This window comes from Gavia stellata, chromosome 5 (assembly GCF_030936135.1).
Source record: "Gavia stellata isolate bGavSte3 chromosome 5, bGavSte3.hap2, whole genome shotgun sequence".
Taxonomy (NCBI): Eukaryota; Metazoa; Chordata; class Aves; order Gaviiformes; family Gaviidae; genus Gavia; species Gavia stellata.
In genome coordinates this window covers 30,991,189-31,012,896 of record NC_082598.1, presented here as the reverse complement: position 1 = coordinate 31,012,896, position 21,708 = coordinate 30,991,189, and the positions used below count along the sequence as shown (strand labels likewise).

Here is a 21,708-nt window from a genome sequence, read left to right as displayed (position 1 = left end):
TTTACAAGCTCCTTTTATCTGAAAAATGAGCAAAAAATTCAAGAACAAATATTTGTGTAAGAAGCAACACCACCTTTCACATTAAAATGCACATAAATTAAAAATACAGGACTGTATCACTCTGTATTGACACTTCAGCTGTTTTGTAGCTTTTACTATGCATGAAAACAAACTTATTAAGCTAATATTACATGTGAAACATTTGGGTTGTGCAATAGTTTATTTGGAAAATTCTTTTTCTCAAATTTCTGCTGCTTAGAATTTCTAACTTCAGTGGTGCCTTAACAGATGGATTTACAGTTTAAACAGAAGTCTGGATGACTATACAAGACCGGCCTGTTGACTTCACCTTGGATACCAACAAAGAACCAGTTCACGTATCTTTTCTCATTTGTGAGAAACAGTGTGGTTGAGGAAAAAACTTGCACCGTGTATTTTGTCATGTCTCAAGAAGGAAGCGCACAATGGCTTACATAAAAGAGAATAACAGCAACCTTCCTTTTTAGCTGCAGCTACAGCAGTCTCATTACTGCTTTTAGGATGAACCGAAAAATCTAGACTCAGGAATTCGCAGGTGATAGTCATGAAGATCTGCAAACTGCCTAAGCAAGAAATGTATTTTAAGTTAGTGGCACTGCATTCTTCTTCACAAGGTTCCTCCTTCTGGCAATAAAAAAGCACAGAAATAATCAATATTCTGTTGATAACTCCACCTCCAATAGTGCAAGCTCCAAGCAGATTCACGATATTAATGTGGTTTCCAAGGTAACTCAGCACTTTAAGCTCTGACATCAAGGCTTCTCTTTCTGTTAAATGGGCACTTGCTGCAAGGCAAAGCACAATGTTCAGTACATAACATACCGACCAGAAGGAAGTGAGAAAAAATTGTACAGTATATTACAGTAACTTACGTTTCAACATCTTTACTGCTACTGTCATAGCAGCATCAGATTTAAATAGACCATAAGCAGTGGCTTCAACAACTTTTCCAAAAGCTCCAGCACCAAGGGTTTTACCTAATAAAGCAAAACAAAATACTCTGTAACTTGGAGCACTTATTCCTGAAGGGTTCAACAATTTTATTTTATGATATCAAGGAAGCTATTGTAGATACGCTTGCTTGCTCTTTGTCCCAAGGTAGGCATGAGCAATTATCACTATCTGCAGTATTGCACATTTTTTTGACAAAGCTCTGCTGTGTTTGACCAAAGTCTCATATGAGATCGAAGGTTTCACCTTGCAGTAAGTTAAATAAATCTAAACTAACCAAAACTCAAACGGTTTCTAGGAAATTCCCATTTGTGATCATAAGGAAGTTGTGTTGGGTCTATGTAAACATAGTTGTTTCCATTTATTTCTTCAACAACTTTCCACTGAACTTCGTATTTGGGTTTCTGGAAAAGAAGGAGAACGGCTGTCACTACCAAAGCCTCCACAGGCAGCTCACACACTTTCCTAACTCAGGCAGAGGGGCTTCTGATTTTACCTGCAAATATATGTACACCAGGATCATGACTATGATGCACATCAGTCCTGCAGCGACTCCAAACGCGATTAGTAAAGGGGTGAAAAGGGTATGGGTACGGATTTGTTCTGGAAAGAAACAGAGAAAATTCTGCTTAAATATTGATCAAGAAAAACGATATTAAAAAGATGCAGGTGAAAACCTTTCCTTGGTTCTTCCTTGTGAAACACGGTTTGGGGTTTTGACTTCCCCAGATGTGCTCCAGGTACCACAGAATGGCTTTCCTGAATGAGCTGGGGGGGACAGAGCTGGCACAGAAACCATCCAGTTTGTTGCCTCAGGATTCTCAGCTTCATCAATTCAGGAAGCGTGACACCAAGATCTAATAATGCAAGGGGTTTGCATGATCTCAGTCAAGTTAGGTTAAAGAAAGAAGTTTTTTTCTAAAGTCCTAATTTCTTCTCTTCCCCTCCCCCCCGCACCCCCAACTATGATCTCCACAGCACGGTCTTTACAAGTACAGGTTGTGACGAGTAGCAAAGGAATACTATTCCAGTAAAACCCATCTGCCCCAAATCTGGCTTATTTGTTTATGTGTTATATCTGGGTGTAACAGAGAAAAAAGAAGCAGCAGAACATTTGATTTTGCAAAGCAGAGCACAGATTTACAAACACATTTCAAGTAATCTATGTTCTAGTGCTTTTTTTTCCCCCACAAACCCACAAATACTGCTACAAAACTCATAATCCCTTTTGCAGTATGTTGTTGTTCCTTCTTTTACAATAGCAGGGTGCTTAGGCTCCAGGCAAGTTTGGGACCACATTTTTCCTGAGACATTGTAAAAACATTAAAAAAATGCAGTCTTTCCTTGAAAAAAAAGTGATGACCTGAAGAGTCAAAACAGACAGTGACAGGAAAAGAAAGGGGAGAGAGAGAAGGAAAGCCAGTGTAATGCTGTAGGTGGTTTGCCCCTGTGCTGCACAAACAGAAGAAAACCAGCTACCTGCTGTGCTGCAGATATGGAACCGTAAAAAGACGATACCACAATATTCACTGAAAAATTAAAGCAATGCTTTGACAGGTAGAACATATAGCATAATACGTTATCACACACTCAGCCACAATACCATAAACTTTCTTACGGCAAAGGTAAACCACTTAAAATCATTTTACAGAAAAAGCTGAACGGCACCCACATTTTATGGGCTCATTCACTCCAGCCATTACCTTTAATAGCAAAGTTGAAGAAAGCAGAGCTCCTGTCCCCATTGCTGGAGGCCTCGCAGCACACGGTGCCGGTGCTCCTGAACATGCTGGCATTAATGGTGCTTTCAACCAGGATTCGTTCAAATGACGGCACTGATGAATTTGTGTAACTGATTTTGACATCCATGGGGGATATTGTTGGTGAATCAAAACACCTGGGAGAAACAACACTGCCAGTTACCTGCCGTAGATTGCTACCTGGAACGGATGACAGGTCCTGCTGTTGAGGCAGATAGTCACTGCCAGACCATCAGATCAGTTACTAAACAACGCTGCTCTACAAAGGGATTCAGCTGAAGAACTTATCCTCAAAACTTAGCCTACTCACAATGTTGTCTTGTCTTCTGTGTGGTGGGTGAAATAGATACATACACCAAGCCTGATCCCACTGGACACCATGAGGTCTTTGTGTTTGCTTTTGGCTAGAGATACCTACAGGTCTGTAAGTCCACTATGGGTTTTGTACCGTTCAACCTGCATCTCCAACTTTAGCTTTAAGCAGTTGTGCTCTACTATCTGGTCTTGAAAACTTTCTCCAAGCATCGTTTTATTACAGCACAAAAAAATCCATGATTTACATACACTATCACCAAGCTTATATGCAGCCAGAAAACAGCCAGTTCTGTTCTCTCAAGATGCTGCCTCCCTTTCTTTCCTTAGAAGTGGTCCATGAACTAATTAAAATTCTGCATTCCTTTTTTAAAATTACTTGCAGTGTTAAAAATGTAAAATATTTACTACATGAGCACAAAGATAAGATAAAATGTACTATTTCAAAAAATTAGGGAAATAACAATTATTTTTGGCATAAAACAAATTACGCAGGTGGGAGACCCATGACTCGCTAGTACGAGATCTATAACCACGGTGGAAGTCGACAAAACCCTCAAAACATTCTTCACAAATGCTCACTTCACAGTGAAACTACAATCTTTTTAGAAACGTGGTAACTAGACATCAGGTTTTATTCATAGTAACTCTGGACTTGTTTACTTGTCATATGCTTCATTTAAATAGAAATCTAATTACTTTATGTCTTGAAAAATTATATCATTACACAATAAAACAAAAGATAACAGCCATATTCACAAGTGATTCTGTGATTGTCATTCTGTGAAATTGCACACAGAACATGTGTCATTTGGGGCCAAACCGATACAAACTTTAGCTAGCTTGCAGCAGGGAGAAAGTTTGGCTTTTACTTTTCCACAGCAGAAAATGTTGGTTATTCCCCTTTCAGAGATGGAATGCAAAGGGGAATAATGAAACATACCCCTACCTTCCCCTCAAACCACTGCAAATAATGCAATGCCAAAAGTGATGAAAACAGTGATGCCACATTTGAATATAACTGTTCTCGAGTCATTTTATGTTCTTAATTTTTAATTATAAATTGGGTGTGTTGCATCTAGAATAACCTTTGGAGACTCTGGTTACTTAACTCACCTCTGCTCAGTTCCTGGGCAAAAATACCAGTATATGGTGGGGGCTGGGAATCCAGCTGCTACACACTGGAGAATACCATTGCTAAGTATATCCAAAGTGAGAATCTCTGGTTTTGCTGCAATAAACACAAAGGACAGTCACATGTTAGGGGAGCCCAGCATTTGCATTGCCACTTGCTCTTCACCCCAGCAACTTGTGTGCATCACTGTCCATCAACTTACTCGGGTGAACTGAGCTTTGCATGTTCAGGGGTGTCTGGGTCTGAATTGGTGTCCTGCAAGCACTGACCAGCTGTGAAAATATCAGTTCTTACACTGAATGCTTGGGCTGGATTTCAGAAGAATACCCTACCTCCACCAAATATTTGGTTTGATGAAAGATCCTAAACTAGCAAAGCCCAGAGCTTAAACAACCCAGAGAAGTATGTGCTTGGAACAACAGTGCAGTTCCCATTCCTGCACAGCATGACTTTACCTGCCTGTAAAAGGGACAGTTTCTTCACAGTTATAAGCGCACTAAATCTGGCAAACCACATCTCTCTTACCTCTGCCCTATGTGTTAAATATTACCACCGCAGCCAGAAAAGGAACTACAGTGCAAGGCAACCAGCGCAGACCTCCCCGTCCCCACAGAAGACATATGTGCCTGTAAGATACCGCTACCAAAATGCCCGACTGCCTGACTCTCTGAAATATTGCATGCAGAGGAAGCTAATATTTGGCTGAATGTTATCAGCTCTCCAAACGATAATTCGTGATTACTGTGGTAGTTTAGAAAGCAATCTGGCCATCTGATGCCTCCCATCGCATCCTGCACCAGAGCTGGTCCTGCACCCGGTTCAGGAGCTGCTGTTTCAAGTATGGCAGGAAACCAGAGAGATTAGATGGACTTTACAGTCATTAGTCCATAGGCCTTCAGCTGAGGGCACCACCAACACAGCAAGATTTACTTCTTGCAGAAAATTGAATTAGAGGCCTTATTTCCCATACTTATCTTAGCTTCCTTGCAAAATCGCCAAAAAAAAAGTTAATGGAAAAAACAGATTATATTCTAATGATGCTGCTCACCTGACAGGTACAAGTTAAGAGTTAATATAACTTTACATAAATGTAAGATGAACTGCTAATATTCTAGAAAGTTGTGAAGCTGTATAGACTACAGTGGAAAAACGCAGATTTATTTCCAGTAAAATCCACACGCAAAGACTACACAGAATTAGTTTTTAACAAATATTCTACTTGCTGATTAAACTGGAGGCACTAAAGCACACGTATATTCTCAATCACATAGCATCTCCTCATGACTCATGTTATAGGAACCGAATGTTCTTTCATTTCTAAATCCGTGTGTTGTGTTTTATGCAAACCACCAAGAACCAAACATTGTTGCAAAATGTTGAGATGGATTTTCAGCATTACTCATTTGGTGAGGAACTTTTTGGGAGCACACAGCATCTCACCCAGCCTTAGCGCTCACAGATACACAGAATTCATGTTTCCGAAACTCCTATCAAAACGGTTGGCTTGTGAAATTATAATTAGCTAATCAAGCAATTTGTTTAGGTATATGCTATGTTTTAGGCAATGTTACAATGCAATGTAACTCAAGAAATGAGAGATATGAAAAGTCAAGTATAAGAGGAAAATGAACATTAAGCCCCAGAAAAAATATTGTGCCAGATTTGGGCTGCATCTAACACTCTGAGTGAGGGAAACGAAAATGCCCATGTTAGTCAGGCTTTTTCTGCTGTAAAAAAATAGTGCAATAGAAGCCTGTCTACATGGCCACGAGTCCACGTGGACTCATCCTGCAGCAGCAGAGGAAGATGAGACGCCACGCAGGGTTAACGCTGCCAGCAGCCCGGCAGTGAGGGTCCAGCCCTGGTGCCATGGGAAGCTGAGCTGCAGCAGCCCCAAGAGCAGCTGTACCCCAACTGTGAAGCACTGACGACTTCCCTGGTGAAGCACTGACGTGGCAATCAGCGTGATCAGCCTCTCCCCACCAGCATGGAGGGCTCCCAAGCTCCACAGCTCAGAGAAATTAAGGGATGCGTTTCACTTGAGGCAGCGAAGAGACCCCCGCAGCCAGTACCCAAGGGGCAGAGGCGGCTGCTACTGCCATCCCCCCAGACTGTGCCATTTGCCGGCTCAGGCCACAAGCGTGTCTCAGCACCTGCACCCCTTTCTGGAGCCAGAGCCTCTTCCTCACCCACCAGCATAGGTGCTCCAGGGGATGCTGCAGCAAAGATGGACTGGCTTTGGCAAACAGATGCCAAGCTGTCACCGAGCATCTTCTTTTTAAAAGAGATTTTATTGTTCTAGATTTTATGACTTTCACTGCCTGATTACCCCTGGTATCAGACAGGCTCCTAATGACTAGACTTTGCTTACTGTTTCAGCTTTAACCCTTTAAATATTTAATGTTTCATTACATTACTTGGCATATATACATATTGCCTTCCATAATCAGTCATTAGATGTCTTAAACTTCTAATTTCACTAAGTTTATTAACTGCTTTTCAGCTTTTATTAATGTTGATTCTGAATGTAGCAAAGTGGATTTCTAAGAGGTCACTCCTATTTTAACTCAATGCTCTTGCGCATTTAATTGCTTTCTATTGCCGATTTCCTCTTCATCATTAACAAAGTAAATGTCTAAAAAGTAACATTTAATAGGTATTGTCTGTCATCGCAGTCAAAGAGAGAGAGCTTTCCTCCTGGAGCCACATTTTCTGGATTGGAACAAATCTTTTTATAATATCACAGTGACTCCTCATTTGTTCGCTGCATATTCCAGTGACAGAAAAATTGCTGAGCTTGGCTTCACGTGATGTGTAATACTGTGACCAGTTTTCTCTTTGCAGGATGAGCCCCAACTGCATAGGTAGCATTTCATTGACTATAATTAAGCCCAGATATTATTTTGCACTAAACTCAGGTACTAGTTGGAAGATTCCTCCACTAATTGCTAGACACACTGTACCTTGCCACTTGGGAGATATCTACAATTTCTTTATTGTAACTCAGTTCGGCATGCTGCCTGTCAAGTTGTAATTTTCTTTTCGGCTCCTAATTTCTGAGCTCCTTCCTTCCTTACTTTATGCTACATTTACTATGACTGACTACATTATTTTTTTAAGCAATTTAGTATTGTTTCAGATTAGCATATGCAACTGCTAAATGTGTTTAAATCCAAGGCAAGCATTTCTGCACAGGGTTTTTCACGTCTTTCAGCAAATGCTTCAGCATCAATTTTTGTTTATGTGAAGACATTCTCCTGATTATGAATCCTGTTTTACCTGTTTGATTACTTTCTGCTGATTACTCGCCCAAGCAAGATGTGTAAACATCACAAGCTACATCCCAGCAATTCATGCGAAATCCCCGCTGACAACAATGCCAGGGCTGGTCCATCAGGATCTGACCCACCCACACATGACTTACTATGTCAAATAATATGGTACCGTGGAGTTTTCTTTTTCATACCTAAATGATCAGCATCTTATGAGCCACTAAAAACAGGAGGTTATTTTTCTTAAAAACAAACCCCTAGAAGGATCAATCTATTTCACCTCCCCATTTGAAAATGAAGAAATATTTACAGGACCTTAGTCAAAACTCTGAAACTCTTTTTGAGTCAAGGGTGTCAAATCCAGCTGCTTCAGCAGTGGCTGCAGTCCACCCAGCTCTGCAGCACATGGTAACCTGGGCTCTATGAGACAGCTTAAATGTCCTCATTGCATCTCAAGGCAGATCTTACTACTTATAAGACCAGTAGTTGAAGCAAGAGGAAAGAAGACTTGAATGCTGGTGGTTGCACAAACAAGCCATTCAGAAGAACTAAGCCATCCATGCTCCCTCCTGCCTTGTCCATCCTGCTTCACCATGCTCTTCCTAGTCTGGTTTCCTAACCATGTCCCACAGGGGTTTTCAGCTTTTATCCAGTAGCCAAGTCCTCAAAAGCGGCAACGTGGAGCTCTGCACCAAGAACTGACACCTGATGATGACAAAACTGTGGGGTTCTTTTTAGTTACTGTGCCCAGACTGCTCCCAAGCAGCCTGCAGAGCCTGGGAGAGCTGAGAGGACCATGAACTGCCCACGGCGGTCAGCACCCACAGCCCGTTGCTCCAAGCACACGGATGGTGCCGCAGGTCAGAAATCACCATCCAACTTCATGTGAACTGATGGCTGCATGGACAACCTGCAATTTCTCCCATTCCTTCCCAGAAATTAAACTTCTGGATCAACAATTTGCTCCACTAATCTGTAAAGTAGTAAACTACCCTCATGACTGTAACCCACACTCATCCAAGGTGGCAAAGGACATCTGAGGTCGCCAGTGCCCTCATCTCAGCAATCATAGCTAGGAAACGGAAAAGGCACAATACAAATGACAACATTCACAGATGAAGGAAGAAATGCTATGTTCTGAAAGGAGCCCAAGTGACATTTCTAGACCCAAGCTATGGCATTGCTAATAGTGACACTACGAATGTTGACCTTCAGTGATAAATAAGAATTCAGAAATTAGTATCTGGATTTTGTGCATTTGTGGAAGTCTCAACAGTCCTCTCCATAAACATATGCCTGGAGAAGGACACATTGCTGCCAAAGCACAGCAGTAACACAGACCTGTATTTGCAGCACATTCACTCACTTTCTATACAGTTCCTCTTGCTGGGCTTGAAGGCATCATTGTCTGCCTCGCCTTAGTTTCTCCAGTTTGCCTGCAGTCCCCTCCTGGTTTCATTTTCTTTAACTGTGGCCTTTAGCAGCTGCCAATATTTGTCTGCCGAGAGCATGGAATGCTCTAACAGGATGCCTCTGCTAAGAAGGACAGGGTTTCCTGAAGGTTTCACTGAATTCATTCTGAAGTTTAGCTTTTGTCTTGAAGAATGCTGTTTGGAACTGAGACCGATGCTCTTTTGTAACAAGCAGGTCCCAAAGATGACAGCACATGCATTTGTATATCTATGCAAATTTCTCGAAAACAATGGTTATCTATATTATTGTACAGAAGTATTTAGATGCCAAAAGGCACAAGTGAGTAATTCCCCTGATGTTTTCAAACTCTGCATCCAATTCAAACAAATTAAAGATAATTAACAGCTTAACTTGGCTGCCAAAAATGCAAATTATAATCCCTGTATATCCTGCTGCACCTTAAATTATCAAAGGTTTATAGTACATGCTTATTTTTGAGATCATCTTTCCAGGTGCTACAATTTTTTTCCTGTATAAACTATGTATCTGCTCCCCGGAAACCTCTGGAACATGTTTGCTAGAACGGAAGGTCACACTGGATAGTAGGTGGATTTGTGTAAGTACTCTGCACTTTTAAATCTTCATATTTAAATAGTTTTCCAGCATGTGCTTCACTTCAGAAAGCCTCTCATATGCTGAACCACACTGTGACATCTTGTGCATACATTATGTTGTATAAAATACAATGACTGTGATAATGAAATATTTCAGACTGTTCACTTTACTTACTTTTCACATAGACATTAAATGTTACAGAGGAGCTGGCATCAGAATTGGACACAAAAAATGTGTAAATGCCTCCTTCTGTTCCTTTTAATCGGGTAAGGTGAAGTTCACTTGTATAACTGTAAAGAACAAAATTAAGCATTACTGATGTTCACAACCTGCGGTGAGCAGCAGGCAATTGCTGCACAGAAGCTAAGGAGTGAATCATTAGGACACCATCTTCTTCTGCAGACACTGTCCACGCTGACACTCTTATCTTGCATTATGACTGCCTTTGCACTACAGCATCCAAAAGTTTTGGCACTTCTAACACCTAGATGTGTGCCTGGGTGACAGCTCAGCACCAGGCTTGGACCCCATGCATGCACCACCGCCTGCTCCTTTCCTCGCTGAGGAGGGAACCCAGATACACAACCCAGGCCACAGGTGCTAGGTGCTACACCGGGTTTTTGGAGGACCAGGGCTTAGGAGAGAACAGTGCACAGCAGAAGCAAAAGCATAAGCTTTTGTCCAGAGCACTGGGCTCTGCTGTGGTGGTGGAGGGAACAGCTTTACATTCTTATTTTTGCTTATTGGGCAGGAATGACATCTTGTAGGTGAGTCGTGAGTTTGTGGCCCACTGGTCCTCAGATGGTGTGGTTAGCTCAACGCTATTCCAAATCTAGGTTAGCAGACTTTGCAGCAGTTACTGTGGTAAGCGATGCGGACTACGAGATCTTTTATAACCACAATTTTCTCACCATCTCCACTTTTGTCTTTCCAGAGCAGACTCTGAAATAGATAGCACTTACAATCATTCATATTACCTGTTATTGCCCAGAGTCTTGAACTTGACATAATGGTCTGATGAATTCTGTAATGTTTCGTTCATGTACATCCAGACTTCTTCCTTCGGTTTTGGATATGCCTCATACTCAACTGTTAAATTTCCATTTTGTCCTGCATTTATATCTATTGTGGTATTCATTGTTGCAAATAAATGGACAAATCCTTTAGCTGATGGCCATAAGAGAAGAAGAAAAACAATTTCAGGGCCATTTAGAGGATTGTCAGTACTCTAACCACACTTAGATTACTTCAAGATCTAGTGATCAAACATCCAACTGTAAACAGGAAACCTTATCTACAAAGCAGAACTTGAACCCTCACCTGCCAAAACCAAGGCCACTAGCTATATATAGCAATGAGGCACAGGACTTAAAGCAGCCTTGAGTGCCTTAACAGAAATAATTCCACCTTCTGGTGATAAATAGCCTCCATTTGCTTTTGGAAAAATGCAAGCATGCGCTTGCTTCTACTCAAGTATTTACATTTTTCCAAAAATCAGAGTTGCTAAATGTAAGAAACACTAAGAAAAAAACAACATAAATTGATCATTTATGACAATATACTAGAGCATTTAAGGTTTCTTTGTCAAGTGTAATTAAGAACATCATTACAAATGAAGCTATTAAAAAACTGCAATTAGTGAAAAATGTGCTAAGTCCATAGGCCTGGATACCAATTGTCTTAAACTAAGGCATTTCTGTTCATCTGCTGCTGGGTCTTAATCTTTTATTTGGCAGATACCATTTATCATCGTGCAGTTCCATTCCAAAATATCATGTGCAGCACCATCCTTACTGCAGTGGTTTTAATTTCATTAATAAACTCATCAGCTTCAGGATTATTCACTTTGAAAAGACAAATTTTTCAGTCCTATTACACAAATTCATACGGGAATTATCATTTCGACAGGCAGAGTGCAATTACAAGGAAACGCATTTGCTGAAAGAGCTTGAATTTAGACCGAAAGTCAGTCTTGGATCCCTGCTTCTTCCCACTTTCTAGTAATCAAACTGCTGTGGCCAGCTGGGCACCTGAGCTCAGGAAAACCAGAGCCAGCGGGGCTTGGTGAAAGCATATGGAGCTACCGGAGCATTTGACAGATGCTTCGGAGAAGAAAGGATGAAGTAAACTCACAGCAGGCAGGTATGCTCTAAAATGCTCTCCATCGTTAGGAAAGAGAAAAAGGTTTTAAATCTGGAAACTGAAGATTTTCAGTTCCTTCACAGAGCTTTTTTCTATTTTCTGTATAAACACGGGATCCCCTATGCAACCTAGATTCAAAATTGGACCCAAGAGCCTGCAAATAAAATTTTATGATTGTGCTATCAGTCCCCGAAACAGTTGTAGAAACTGTTTTTGATTAGATAAATCAGCTGTTTAAAAAGTAATTAGGAAGTTTACCAAAAACCCCATTATTTCTTGTAAACCTTTCGGCTAATGTTAAAGCCACAACGATTTAGAAACTGATACAATCCCGGGATCTCTCCAGTACATGCCATAGGCCACTTCCCAGGACCCTGGAAGCTGGCACAGTTCAGATAAATATAGTCAGTTTGACAATGAATGGTGAAAGGCATCCAGGAGACAGAGTTTATTTTATTTTAAGTCAAATTGGAGAGGGTGGGGAAAGACAAGTATCTTGAAAAGGAAAGATCCCAGCTTTTCTCTGGTATTTTTTATTAAATACAAACTTTGTATTTTACTAAATACAAACTTGTTACTTTATTTTCTACTTTTTATAATGCCGTGCTTTATTTTAGTCCCCAGACCTTCCAAAGTAAATCCTTTTTAAAGCCACATTTGCATACATAGTAGTCCTAAGAATTTCTGTAGTTAAGAACTTCCCTCCTCTTATAATAAAAGCTTTCATATTGTTCCCCTTGGGTAAAAGATTTTCTTTCATACTTCACACTGTTTCACTCTTTTACATATGAATTTAGTCTCTCCTGTAAAAAAAAAAGGAAAATATCACCATCATTGTGAGCCCTACCCCCTTGAATGGTGGAGCACGGTTAAGGGCACCCAAACCTCTGCCACTCTGCTGAAGATCTGACCCACATAGGTCAAATACTTCTATTTTCTTTAAGTTACCGGGGAAAGCAAAAAAGCAATGTTGCAGGAGTAGCTGTGCAACAGCAGAACAGATTTGAGAAGGAAAAAGGATCCAAGGCTACACCTCCCTCAGTCACTACACCCTTGAACGGTGAGGAACTGAAACAATTTTAGCCAACTATACGGACTCCTTCAGAATGATCTTGTTAAGTATACCAACATGTCCTTAACTGGTTTATCAAACTAGCAGGTTTCAGCAGCTTTAAAATTGAAAAGGCACTGCTGTCACCCAAGTTAATATATAGCAGACTCTAAACAAGTCTGTTAAACAAGAGGAGGGAGGGAGTTCACTCACTGCAAGGGACATGATCCAAAACCTGTGCAAGTGATGGATAGTGGGTTTACCACTGGGGAGAACTCTGGAACAATTTCATGCTGTCTATGCACACTGCAATGGCCTTATTTAAAATAAAGGTACATATATAGCTTCTACGTAAAAAACACTGACACGCCAATGTCAGTGAAAGTTCCTGTGCTTGGAAGGCAGGTATTCAAGACATGCTTTGTGCTTGGGCTGCCAAATTGCTTACGCATAGGGATAGTACCAGGCAAAGGTAAATTACTTGCTTCATTAAGACTGGATTAAATTTAAAATTAAACCAGGAAGGATGAGACAAACCAGAGAGATGGAAACACTGTTGGATAGTTGTTCTAACATCACATTCCAATAACATGCAAAGGGTTATAGAAATTAAAGTAGTCATACACACCACAACACTTCCTCAGCCATCCCATATGGTACCAGTCAGCAGTAACTTTTTAATAAAGCAACTTTACTCACTGAGGGTTGGGGGAAAGAAGAGAGATGGAAGGTTCCCCAGTGTTCTCACCACCCACCTCCCACTCTTAGAAATGTTAAGATTTCTACAAGAACTATTTACCTAGTGCTTTCAAGGTTACTGTGGCATTGTGTTTTCCGAAAGCATTTTCTGCTTGGCATGTGAATTCTCCAGAATCATTAACTCCCACTGAACGGATATTCAATGTTAATTTCCTTTCGTATCCATAATCACCCAAATTTCTGCTTTTGCTTGTAACAATCTGTCGGTAAAAAACAATTAACATCTAAAACACTGTGTATGCAGCATCTTTCCTAGATAAATTAAAAATAGAAGTAATTATAACTTTGTTATATTAATATTCATAACTTTAAACCAGAATAATAAGCCAGCACGACAAACATATCACTAGAATCTCTCCATGCAAAACAAGTGTGTGATCAGCTGTCTTTGGGAGATAATGTCCTCTCCTAAGTCCTATCACCTCCCCCCTATTCTTTATTTTTTTCTTCCTCAAGCTCCACTGTAAGGCATCATTTCACTCCTCAGGCAAGAACATGTGTGTGTGCGTGTGTTCACCTGCCCCAATAGAGCCAAACGGGAGAGAGCAGCCCAAGTCACAAAGCTGAAACTCTAATTTCTTCAAATATTTCAATCATATGGAGAAAAGGGTGTCATGCCCAAGGTCAGACCCAGCTCCCTCTAGCAAAATTTCTAATGCTGATGAAGTTGAGGAACCCACAGAAGGTTTTATTTGCACTAACACTGCTCCTAGCTGTAGGGCTAGATGCAAAATGACTGCTGTGTCTTAACTTCTCATAATGCTCAGAAGCTGCAGCTATTGTAAAAGTCATTGCAACTCTGAAGTGTGGGTCACCACTCAAGTGGTGCCTAAAAATCACTGAACTCTCTAATGGTTGCAATGCTTCCCAGTGAATGACAAGGGAGAATTTAAGGTGCCGGAGCTTCATTTTAAACTGGGTGGCTCTATGCCCCAAGTCCATGGCATCTCTTCATTGCAGACATGCTGCAGAGGGACCTGCTGGTGGCACGTCTCACACGGCATCCTTGCTCTGGAACCCACTCTGCCTCTCAGTCCATAGCAATCCAGATTTATTAATCTCACAGGCAACTGGAAACTTCATTCTCTTTCCAAAGCATTAAGTGTATCATGACTCTATGCCTACGTACACGTGCTAAAATAAAGGTACTAAAGAAATGCTTTGTAAAATAAATGCTTTGAGGTGTTGACTTCAGTTTCTGTGAGAATGGCCGATGTGGGTGGGAAGACTGGTAAATTAACACTGATTGATCCAAATGCAGACCTGGACTTGTTACCATTTTCTAGCAGGGTGATTTCAATTCTTGGAGGTACCAAGAGGTCCTCAGTAAATCTAACCTCAATGCAGTTTTGCTTCCTCCTGAGCTATAATAATCACAAATAGCAGTTTGTTTTGTATGGATGTGCTTGTTTATAACAAGTCTCTGAATTTTCAGAAGTGGTGATAACCTCAGTCATACAAGGAAAGTTTTTTAGGTTTTTTTTTCCTTTGACCTGTTCAGGATAAAATATAATTCTGCATCTATTTAAACATGAATTTTATGAATTCTGTTTCAGTACAAAATTTAATTTGATAGTCAATATTCAGAAGATATCATCCCTTGCTATTTAACAGAAAAGACAGAAAGGTCAAACTTATTTGGTCAAAAATATTTTCCTCATGGCCTTTACTCATAAAATGAAAAGTGATAAAGCACAAGAACTTAAGGGAAGACCCCAATTTCATCACACTGTATCAAAGAAAAGGGGAGGGAACAAGAGAAGAAATTAAGTTCTCAGATTGAAGACTTGCAGTTGACCTTGGCATAGGACCAAAAGCCCCATCTGCGTGTCCCATGCCACCTTCATGTCATTTAGACCTCCTCAACCCTTGGAGCTGCGAGGTGGGATTTCTGGAGCAGTGAGCACTTAGCGAGAGCAGCTCTGCCAGAGCTGGCGGATTAGCTAAGCATGGCATACCCAGCCCCAGGGAACAGGCCTCCCGTTTGCTATCTGCCTGAGGAGATGCGTTTTATCCAAACATCACAGCATCAGAAGCCTTTTTTTTCCATACACACGTGGACTGAGAATTACATATTCTGGTCACTACCATTAGCAGTAAAAGATCAGCCAATTAGCATGGAAGCATATACAGCAGGAGTTACTAACAGGTCTTCACAAGGGCTTTTAATTCATTTAAGCTTCAGGGTATCCCCAGAAGACCAAGAAACATCCTTAAAAACAACCCAGTGCCTGCAGCTCATTTCAAAGGCAGAGCTGATCGCACACTGGCTGACCAGGGGAGGGGATCTCTCTGCCCCTCGTCCTCAGAACAGCTGCGCTGCCAGTAGCGAACCCTCCCGGAGAACTTAGCCTGCCAATAATTTAATTTGGTGATGCCAGGCAGTAACTTCATCTATCACTACAGGCAGAAGCCAGTTCACTGGTTCATTTTTCAGAATTTTCCCAGTTAGTGAGGCACACCATGTAATTTAAATGAATTAATCATTCCTGCAAATGCTCACTACTATTCCTGTCACATACAATCCCATGCTAATTAGCAGGTATTTTACTGTTAATGATAACGACTAGAATATGTAATTTGTAGTCCATGTGTTGATATTTGCAGCTCCCATTGATTGCAATGTGATGTGTAGGCACTCTGCGCTTCCGTATTTAGGCAGCCCAACAGAGGTCACCTAAACTTCACATTGAAGAGCCTAACTTTAATTTCTGTTTGGGAAGAGAAGCCCATGCGGATGCTTTTCCTCCCAGCCACCTGCATGGGCACGGGACAGTTGTTGCTGGCCCCTCACCAGCCTGTGGGATGCGGAACCTTTGGAAATGCAGCAAATCCAAACCGATTCAGCATCAAGTATCCAAGACAAGCATGTGAACATCTACAGAGAGTTTGTGTACTGTGCATATATGATACATTGAAAAGAACTCACCCCACTTTTGTGAGAAATCCAACTAGCCTGTACGCTGCTATCCACATCCGTGATTATGCATGTAACTTCAAACTCTTCCCCTTCTTTGAGAAGCTCGTAGCTTTTGGATAAGGTGATGACGGGAAGAGTTTTGTGAACTGGAAGATAATTTAAAAGTGCATTACTTTTCACTAGCTTCAGAGCTTCCAAAGGGGGATAAAAATCAACAGTCATTAACTTTCCAATAAAGTTTCAGGCCTCTGAGAGGTATTCGAATTTCTTTAACATATTACACAGTTGTTCCTAACAACAAGCACATTTCTGTTTCAATCTCCCTTCAAATTACACTTAAAGTTAGATAATACTTGTTAGAGCGTAGCAACTTGCATGAAGAAACTTGAACGATGTTGAACCGTTAATGAGACGATTCATTCCATGACAGCGATTAAAAAGTTGCACTCTGGAATCAAAAACACGGTGAGGATCAGCCACTGAAGAACAGCAACAGAGCATCAACTGCAACTTTTAATTACAAATTACTACCGCTGACATGAAGTACTGTCCAACAGGTCCTTGAAAAGCCCCTGATGGACAGCCTAGGAAGGATAGGTACCGCTCAAGGACTTCAGCACACCTGCCCCTGAAAGCACCACAACCTCTGCTCACGGTGAGGGTTCACAGAGGTGGCTGGAGCCAAGATCATGGACAAATTCGTCACACAAGAGATAGGTGGTTACAAGCAGTCATGGGCTAGCTGTAACCCTGTTCTGCTTCGGGGTGTCTTTTGTCAACAGTCAAGTATATTTGAGGATTATGTGCCTCGTATCTCCGCAAAGCTCTTTAGCTCTTCCTTTGTTCCCTCCACAGTTTGTTTTTCTGTTTTCTTCATCCTTTCTTCAAATTTTCCTCATTTATGAGACTCCAGTGAACTTCCCGCTAGGGCTTTTATGCAGGAAGACTCACTTTCAAACTGTGAATGCGACATATATCAGATAAGGCCTTCCAGACTCTCTTCCTGCCTCTGACACAGGCTTTGTAGTTGTCTTAGGTAAATTATATGAAACTTAGGAAAACGCCACGCTTTTTAGCCATTCATACTTTAACAATAATGTTTTCCTCATGTTGCTGTAAGAGGGTATGGAAGAGAACAAAGAAACATGTTTGCTCTCTTCAGATATAAAGGCTCACATAAAAATCCCCCCCCGGCATTCAGCAGTACCCAAGAGACAGGAGGAAGCCGGTGCAGAAGGCGTGCTGTGTTCTCACCCGCCAGCAACATCTACAGACAACCAAAAAAAAGCCGTAGGGCCATAAAGCCCCGCATTGTTTTGAGAAGGGCTGGAAATAAACACTCCCTGTGCTATGGAAGTAGAGCTGGTGGTGTGTCTGAGTACGCCTGCACAGCTCCCTGTTGCATGGGTGCCTCTTCTGTCTTTCTGCACCAGAAGCTCAAGCCTGGGGGTCTGAGCGCCCCGGTTATGATTACAAAAACAATGTCCACCAAAGGGTCTCCAACACACTTAAGTCTTCAGCCAAGGAGAAGGTAGGAGTTTTACCTGGTGAACTTGACAAGGATCGAACACCACAGCACAGTAATTACAACGCTGAGGATGACAACAATGCTGCTTTGCTGCCGATGGCCTCCAGCAGATGCTTCCACTTACTGCACGCTTCCCCACAGACGGAGACGCGGGCAGAGCGCCCAGGTCCCGCCGGCCACCTACAGCTGCCAACCATCAGTGGGCCGCTGGCGATGGATGCCAGGTCAGCACCCTTCCCTCTGAAGTCATTGCTATATCAAGCAAGTACAGACTTTTATCCCGTAAAAAAATGAAATAGTCCAATACTACAACTTGCATTCTCCTAGATCAGAGAAATGTCAGTTATGTCAACCCACTGCTTTCTTTCTTCGGCCATCACTGAAAAAACAGCTGAAGAAAAAATCTTGTTACAGAACAAATACCAGAAACAGCAAGAATGGACTTGATTTTGTCATCAAAGGAGAATGCCAGAGATGCCTCTACTGATTAAACTTTTGTTCTCTTCTTGTTAATTAAAATATAGTATTCATTAAAATTCACTAGCAGAGTTTCCAAATCACCACGAAAAAGGCTTTTTCAATTTGCCACAGCAAACTGCAGACTTGAGACAGCCCCCGCTGCCCACCCTCTGCCCCACCACCGAGGAGCACGGCACTGGGCAGGTCACGCAGCCCCAACCACGGAGCAAACACCAGCGTGTCCCCTCAGCACACCGCAGGGCAGCCCTCCTTCACCAGCACAAGGGGCGATGCTGGTGGTGGCCCAGCCTCAGCTCCTAACGCCTGGCACAAAACGGGCAGCGGGGGGAAGCACACCAGCCTGCTGGCCCGAGCCGTGCACCCCCTCCTCCGGCAGCAGCCTCGGCAGCACCGCCGGCACGGCATCGCGGGCGGCCAGATGCCTCTGAAAGCACAAAGCCAACCAACGCAGACCCTACCCGACGCTCTCCTTTCAACAACAAAACACCAACGCGACACCTCGGCCGCGTGAACAGAAACGCGCTTGCAGCCAGCAGAAACTCCCGGTGCACAACCTACGCCTGTGCACGGAGAGGGGACGCTCCCTCCCCAGACCTCACTGCAGCCTCCGCACCACGCGCACGCCTTAGCAGGGCCACGTGCTCAGCCGTAGCAAGGGGTTACTTCATTCAAAACGCCCCAGAGATACCTGCAGAATAAACTCATTTACTTGCCCCTGAGGAAACCAGGGGCTGGCTTGCTGAACCGCTCCCTCCGCTTCTCTCCCGGGTATTTATACAGCGGATTAATGACACACAGGGTAACCGTAGGCTCCAAAATGCCCAAACAAAACCAGCCTGTAACGTACTGCACAGACAGGCATTGGCCTTCTCCTCCTCCCCAAACCCACTTAACTGCCCAACCCGAGGGCACAAGGGCATGTGAAAGTCAAAGGTAGGGCGTCATCAACAGGTTTGCAGAGCTAAGTGATGCATCTGGCAGCTCAGTCACAACACAATCCTCATCCTGATCTGGGCACATGGTTGCTGTTGTGACCATCCTCACTCACAAAGATGGAGACAAACAAGGGCTGTCTGCTGCCCCAAGCTCTGCCTCTCCACTGAATCCCTCTTCTTCAATGCCATCAATCAGCTCCTCCTGCTGTCACTTGTGGGCAGCAGACATGTGAGTCAGGCACCCAAATCTCCACCGTGCCTGCACAAACCTGTCCAAACCTCAGGGCACTGGCTTTTCCTCAAAGTTTAACAGCACAGCCCACATTTCTTAGAATGGTGTAAAAAACACCTGGAAATTACCAGGAACAGAAAATAAAAGCAATCATGGCCAAACCTGCTCAGCACAGTCACAAGCCAAATGTCAGGAGATCAACTTGTGCCCCCACACAACTTGCCCAGAACAAGCTTTCTAAGCCCACCACTTTCCTCTGGACCACCTGCAGCGATCGCAGGCGCCACAGAGCAATCCCCTGGTGTGCAAGCACATCTGGCTCTGACTAGGAGAAGACTCCAAAAGCCTCCAGAGGAGACTACCATCTCCAGCCTCCCCATGACAAGGTCAGGACACAAGGTGAGGCTTCACAGCACTTCCCATCAGCTCCTGGGAGATAAAGGGGAAAATCAGGTGCTCTACCAGAAGGTGAAAATCCCATGTTACCTGGTCTCACATTCAGGAAAATGTGCTCCGATATTTTCTCAACGCCATTGTGGTTGGCCAAGCACTGGTAGCAGCCCTTAAATGACCTCTGTACGTTCTTTATAATGATGCCTTTCTGGGGATTGGGAATAAACGTCATATTTTTGGGGAGAGGTTTGCCATCGCATTTTCTGAGCGTGAAATTGGAAACATCTGGATCTGTTAGTGGGCACACTAACAGGATGTCACTGTCTTCTTTTCCATAGATCAGAGAATCAACAAGGAAGAGCACATTTGGATCTGTGAAGAAATGCAAAGACCTGTCAGAGAAGCTGACATTGCACAGGGAACTTCTGATGACCCTAACTCTGCAATTGGGCACTTACATCAAAGAAAGTTTTACATTCAGCCAGTAAAACAGAGTATTACCCAATTCATGTTTACCAAGAGACATTAAATTTTGTCTTAAAAGACCAGCACAACAGGGGATGTGCAGTAGCATTCAATACCAGACACACTAAAGAATCATGTGCACTAAAAATAATCTTACTGCTTTTTTATTTGGAGATGGAGATTTTTTTTTTGTCTTGTTTAGCTCCAAAACCTCCACGCTCCGCTCCCAATATCAGTAAACAGATTTTCACAGACCATTAAAAGCAATTTGCTTTTAGCTAGTGGCAGGGCTGTAAGGTTTCATGCCCAGAAGGATTTTGAAGAAATTTATTAGCAAATGGAAGTTGAAAAGCACCTAAATTATGGTTTTCACTTCTGTAAAATACATAATCTAAATGAACACACATTGCTACCAGAGGAAGCACCAAACAACTTCTCTCTTTCTCTCCCCTCCCTGAAAGCAGGGTTTATTTTTAGCATCCTTAGAAAAAAACTGGGCATACAAACAGCGTGTTTGATTGAAAAATTGTCATGTAATCTTTCGCAAGGTAACTTTTCTAAAGCATTTCATCTGTGCCAACCACAGCACAGAAACATACAGTACTTTAAACACTTTTACAACCAAAGTCGAAGCCCATGATAGGTGATGACCTTGAAATGCTAAGAACCTGGCCATTAATAGCGAGCACAAAATAAAGGATGGTGTGGTGACAAACACTCTGTAAAAGCTTATTTCAGCTCCCATCTGCCCTCCCTACAGAGTAGCATGAATTAGAAATGTAGAAACAGAGGGAAAAGCTTGCTTGCTTTTTTGCAAACTGGCCTCATACACTATGAATGATTAGAGATCAACAAACCATGACTTAACAAGGAAGACAGAGAATTTGGTTAAGATGATGGACAATGTGCATTTGGTTTAAGACAAGAAGTACGAGGCTGAAAATGAAGCATGGGACCTTTAGGTAAGCAATTAGGAAATGCTAAGTTGAAGGTTGCTCATCACTGAACAGAGAAGTTACTGGCTGGCTTCTAGTTTAGAGTGAGGGTGTAGTTTTAGCCTCGTTTGATACTGTCGCCCAAGAAGCCACCCCAAACTAAAAGCTTTGAAGCATCAGTCTAGAACTAGAGGATGGAGACTACTAACAAATGAAAAAGTAAAGCGTGTCTGAACAGAAGCAAAGCGTGATGTTTTGCACACGGAAATACTTAGGGAAGTGCTACGAATAGCTGTCACTCCTGAGCTGGAAGAGCACGGACTAGAAGAGCTCATCTAAATGTCCTTGCCAACAGAGACTTAACTGATTGG

General features: G+C 42.4%; 1 protein-coding gene across 1 annotated transcript in view; it reads right to left on the bottom strand.

Annotated features, from left to right (window-relative positions):
* Positions 1-21,708, bottom strand: part of KIT (KIT proto-oncogene, receptor tyrosine kinase) — a 54,868-nt gene that overhangs the window by 11,829 nt on the left and 21,331 nt on the right. The window contains exons 3-13 of the mRNA XM_059817440.1: positions 20,031-20,309; positions 16,379-16,515; positions 13,490-13,649; positions 10,475-10,664; positions 9,672-9,787; positions 4,179-4,293; positions 2,694-2,887; positions 1,487-1,593; positions 1,268-1,394; positions 912-1,016; positions 714-824 (exon numbers count right to left, since the gene is read on the bottom strand). Of these exons, the coding sequence (XP_059673423.1) occupies positions 714-824; positions 912-1,016; positions 1,268-1,394; positions 1,487-1,593; positions 2,694-2,887; positions 4,179-4,293; positions 9,672-9,787; positions 10,475-10,664; positions 13,490-13,649; positions 16,379-16,515; positions 20,031-20,309 (1,641 nt within the window). The remainder of the gene's footprint in view (positions 1-713; positions 825-911; positions 1,017-1,267; positions 1,395-1,486; positions 1,594-2,693; positions 2,888-4,178; positions 4,294-9,671; positions 9,788-10,474; positions 10,665-13,489; positions 13,650-16,378; positions 16,516-20,030; positions 20,310-21,708) is intronic.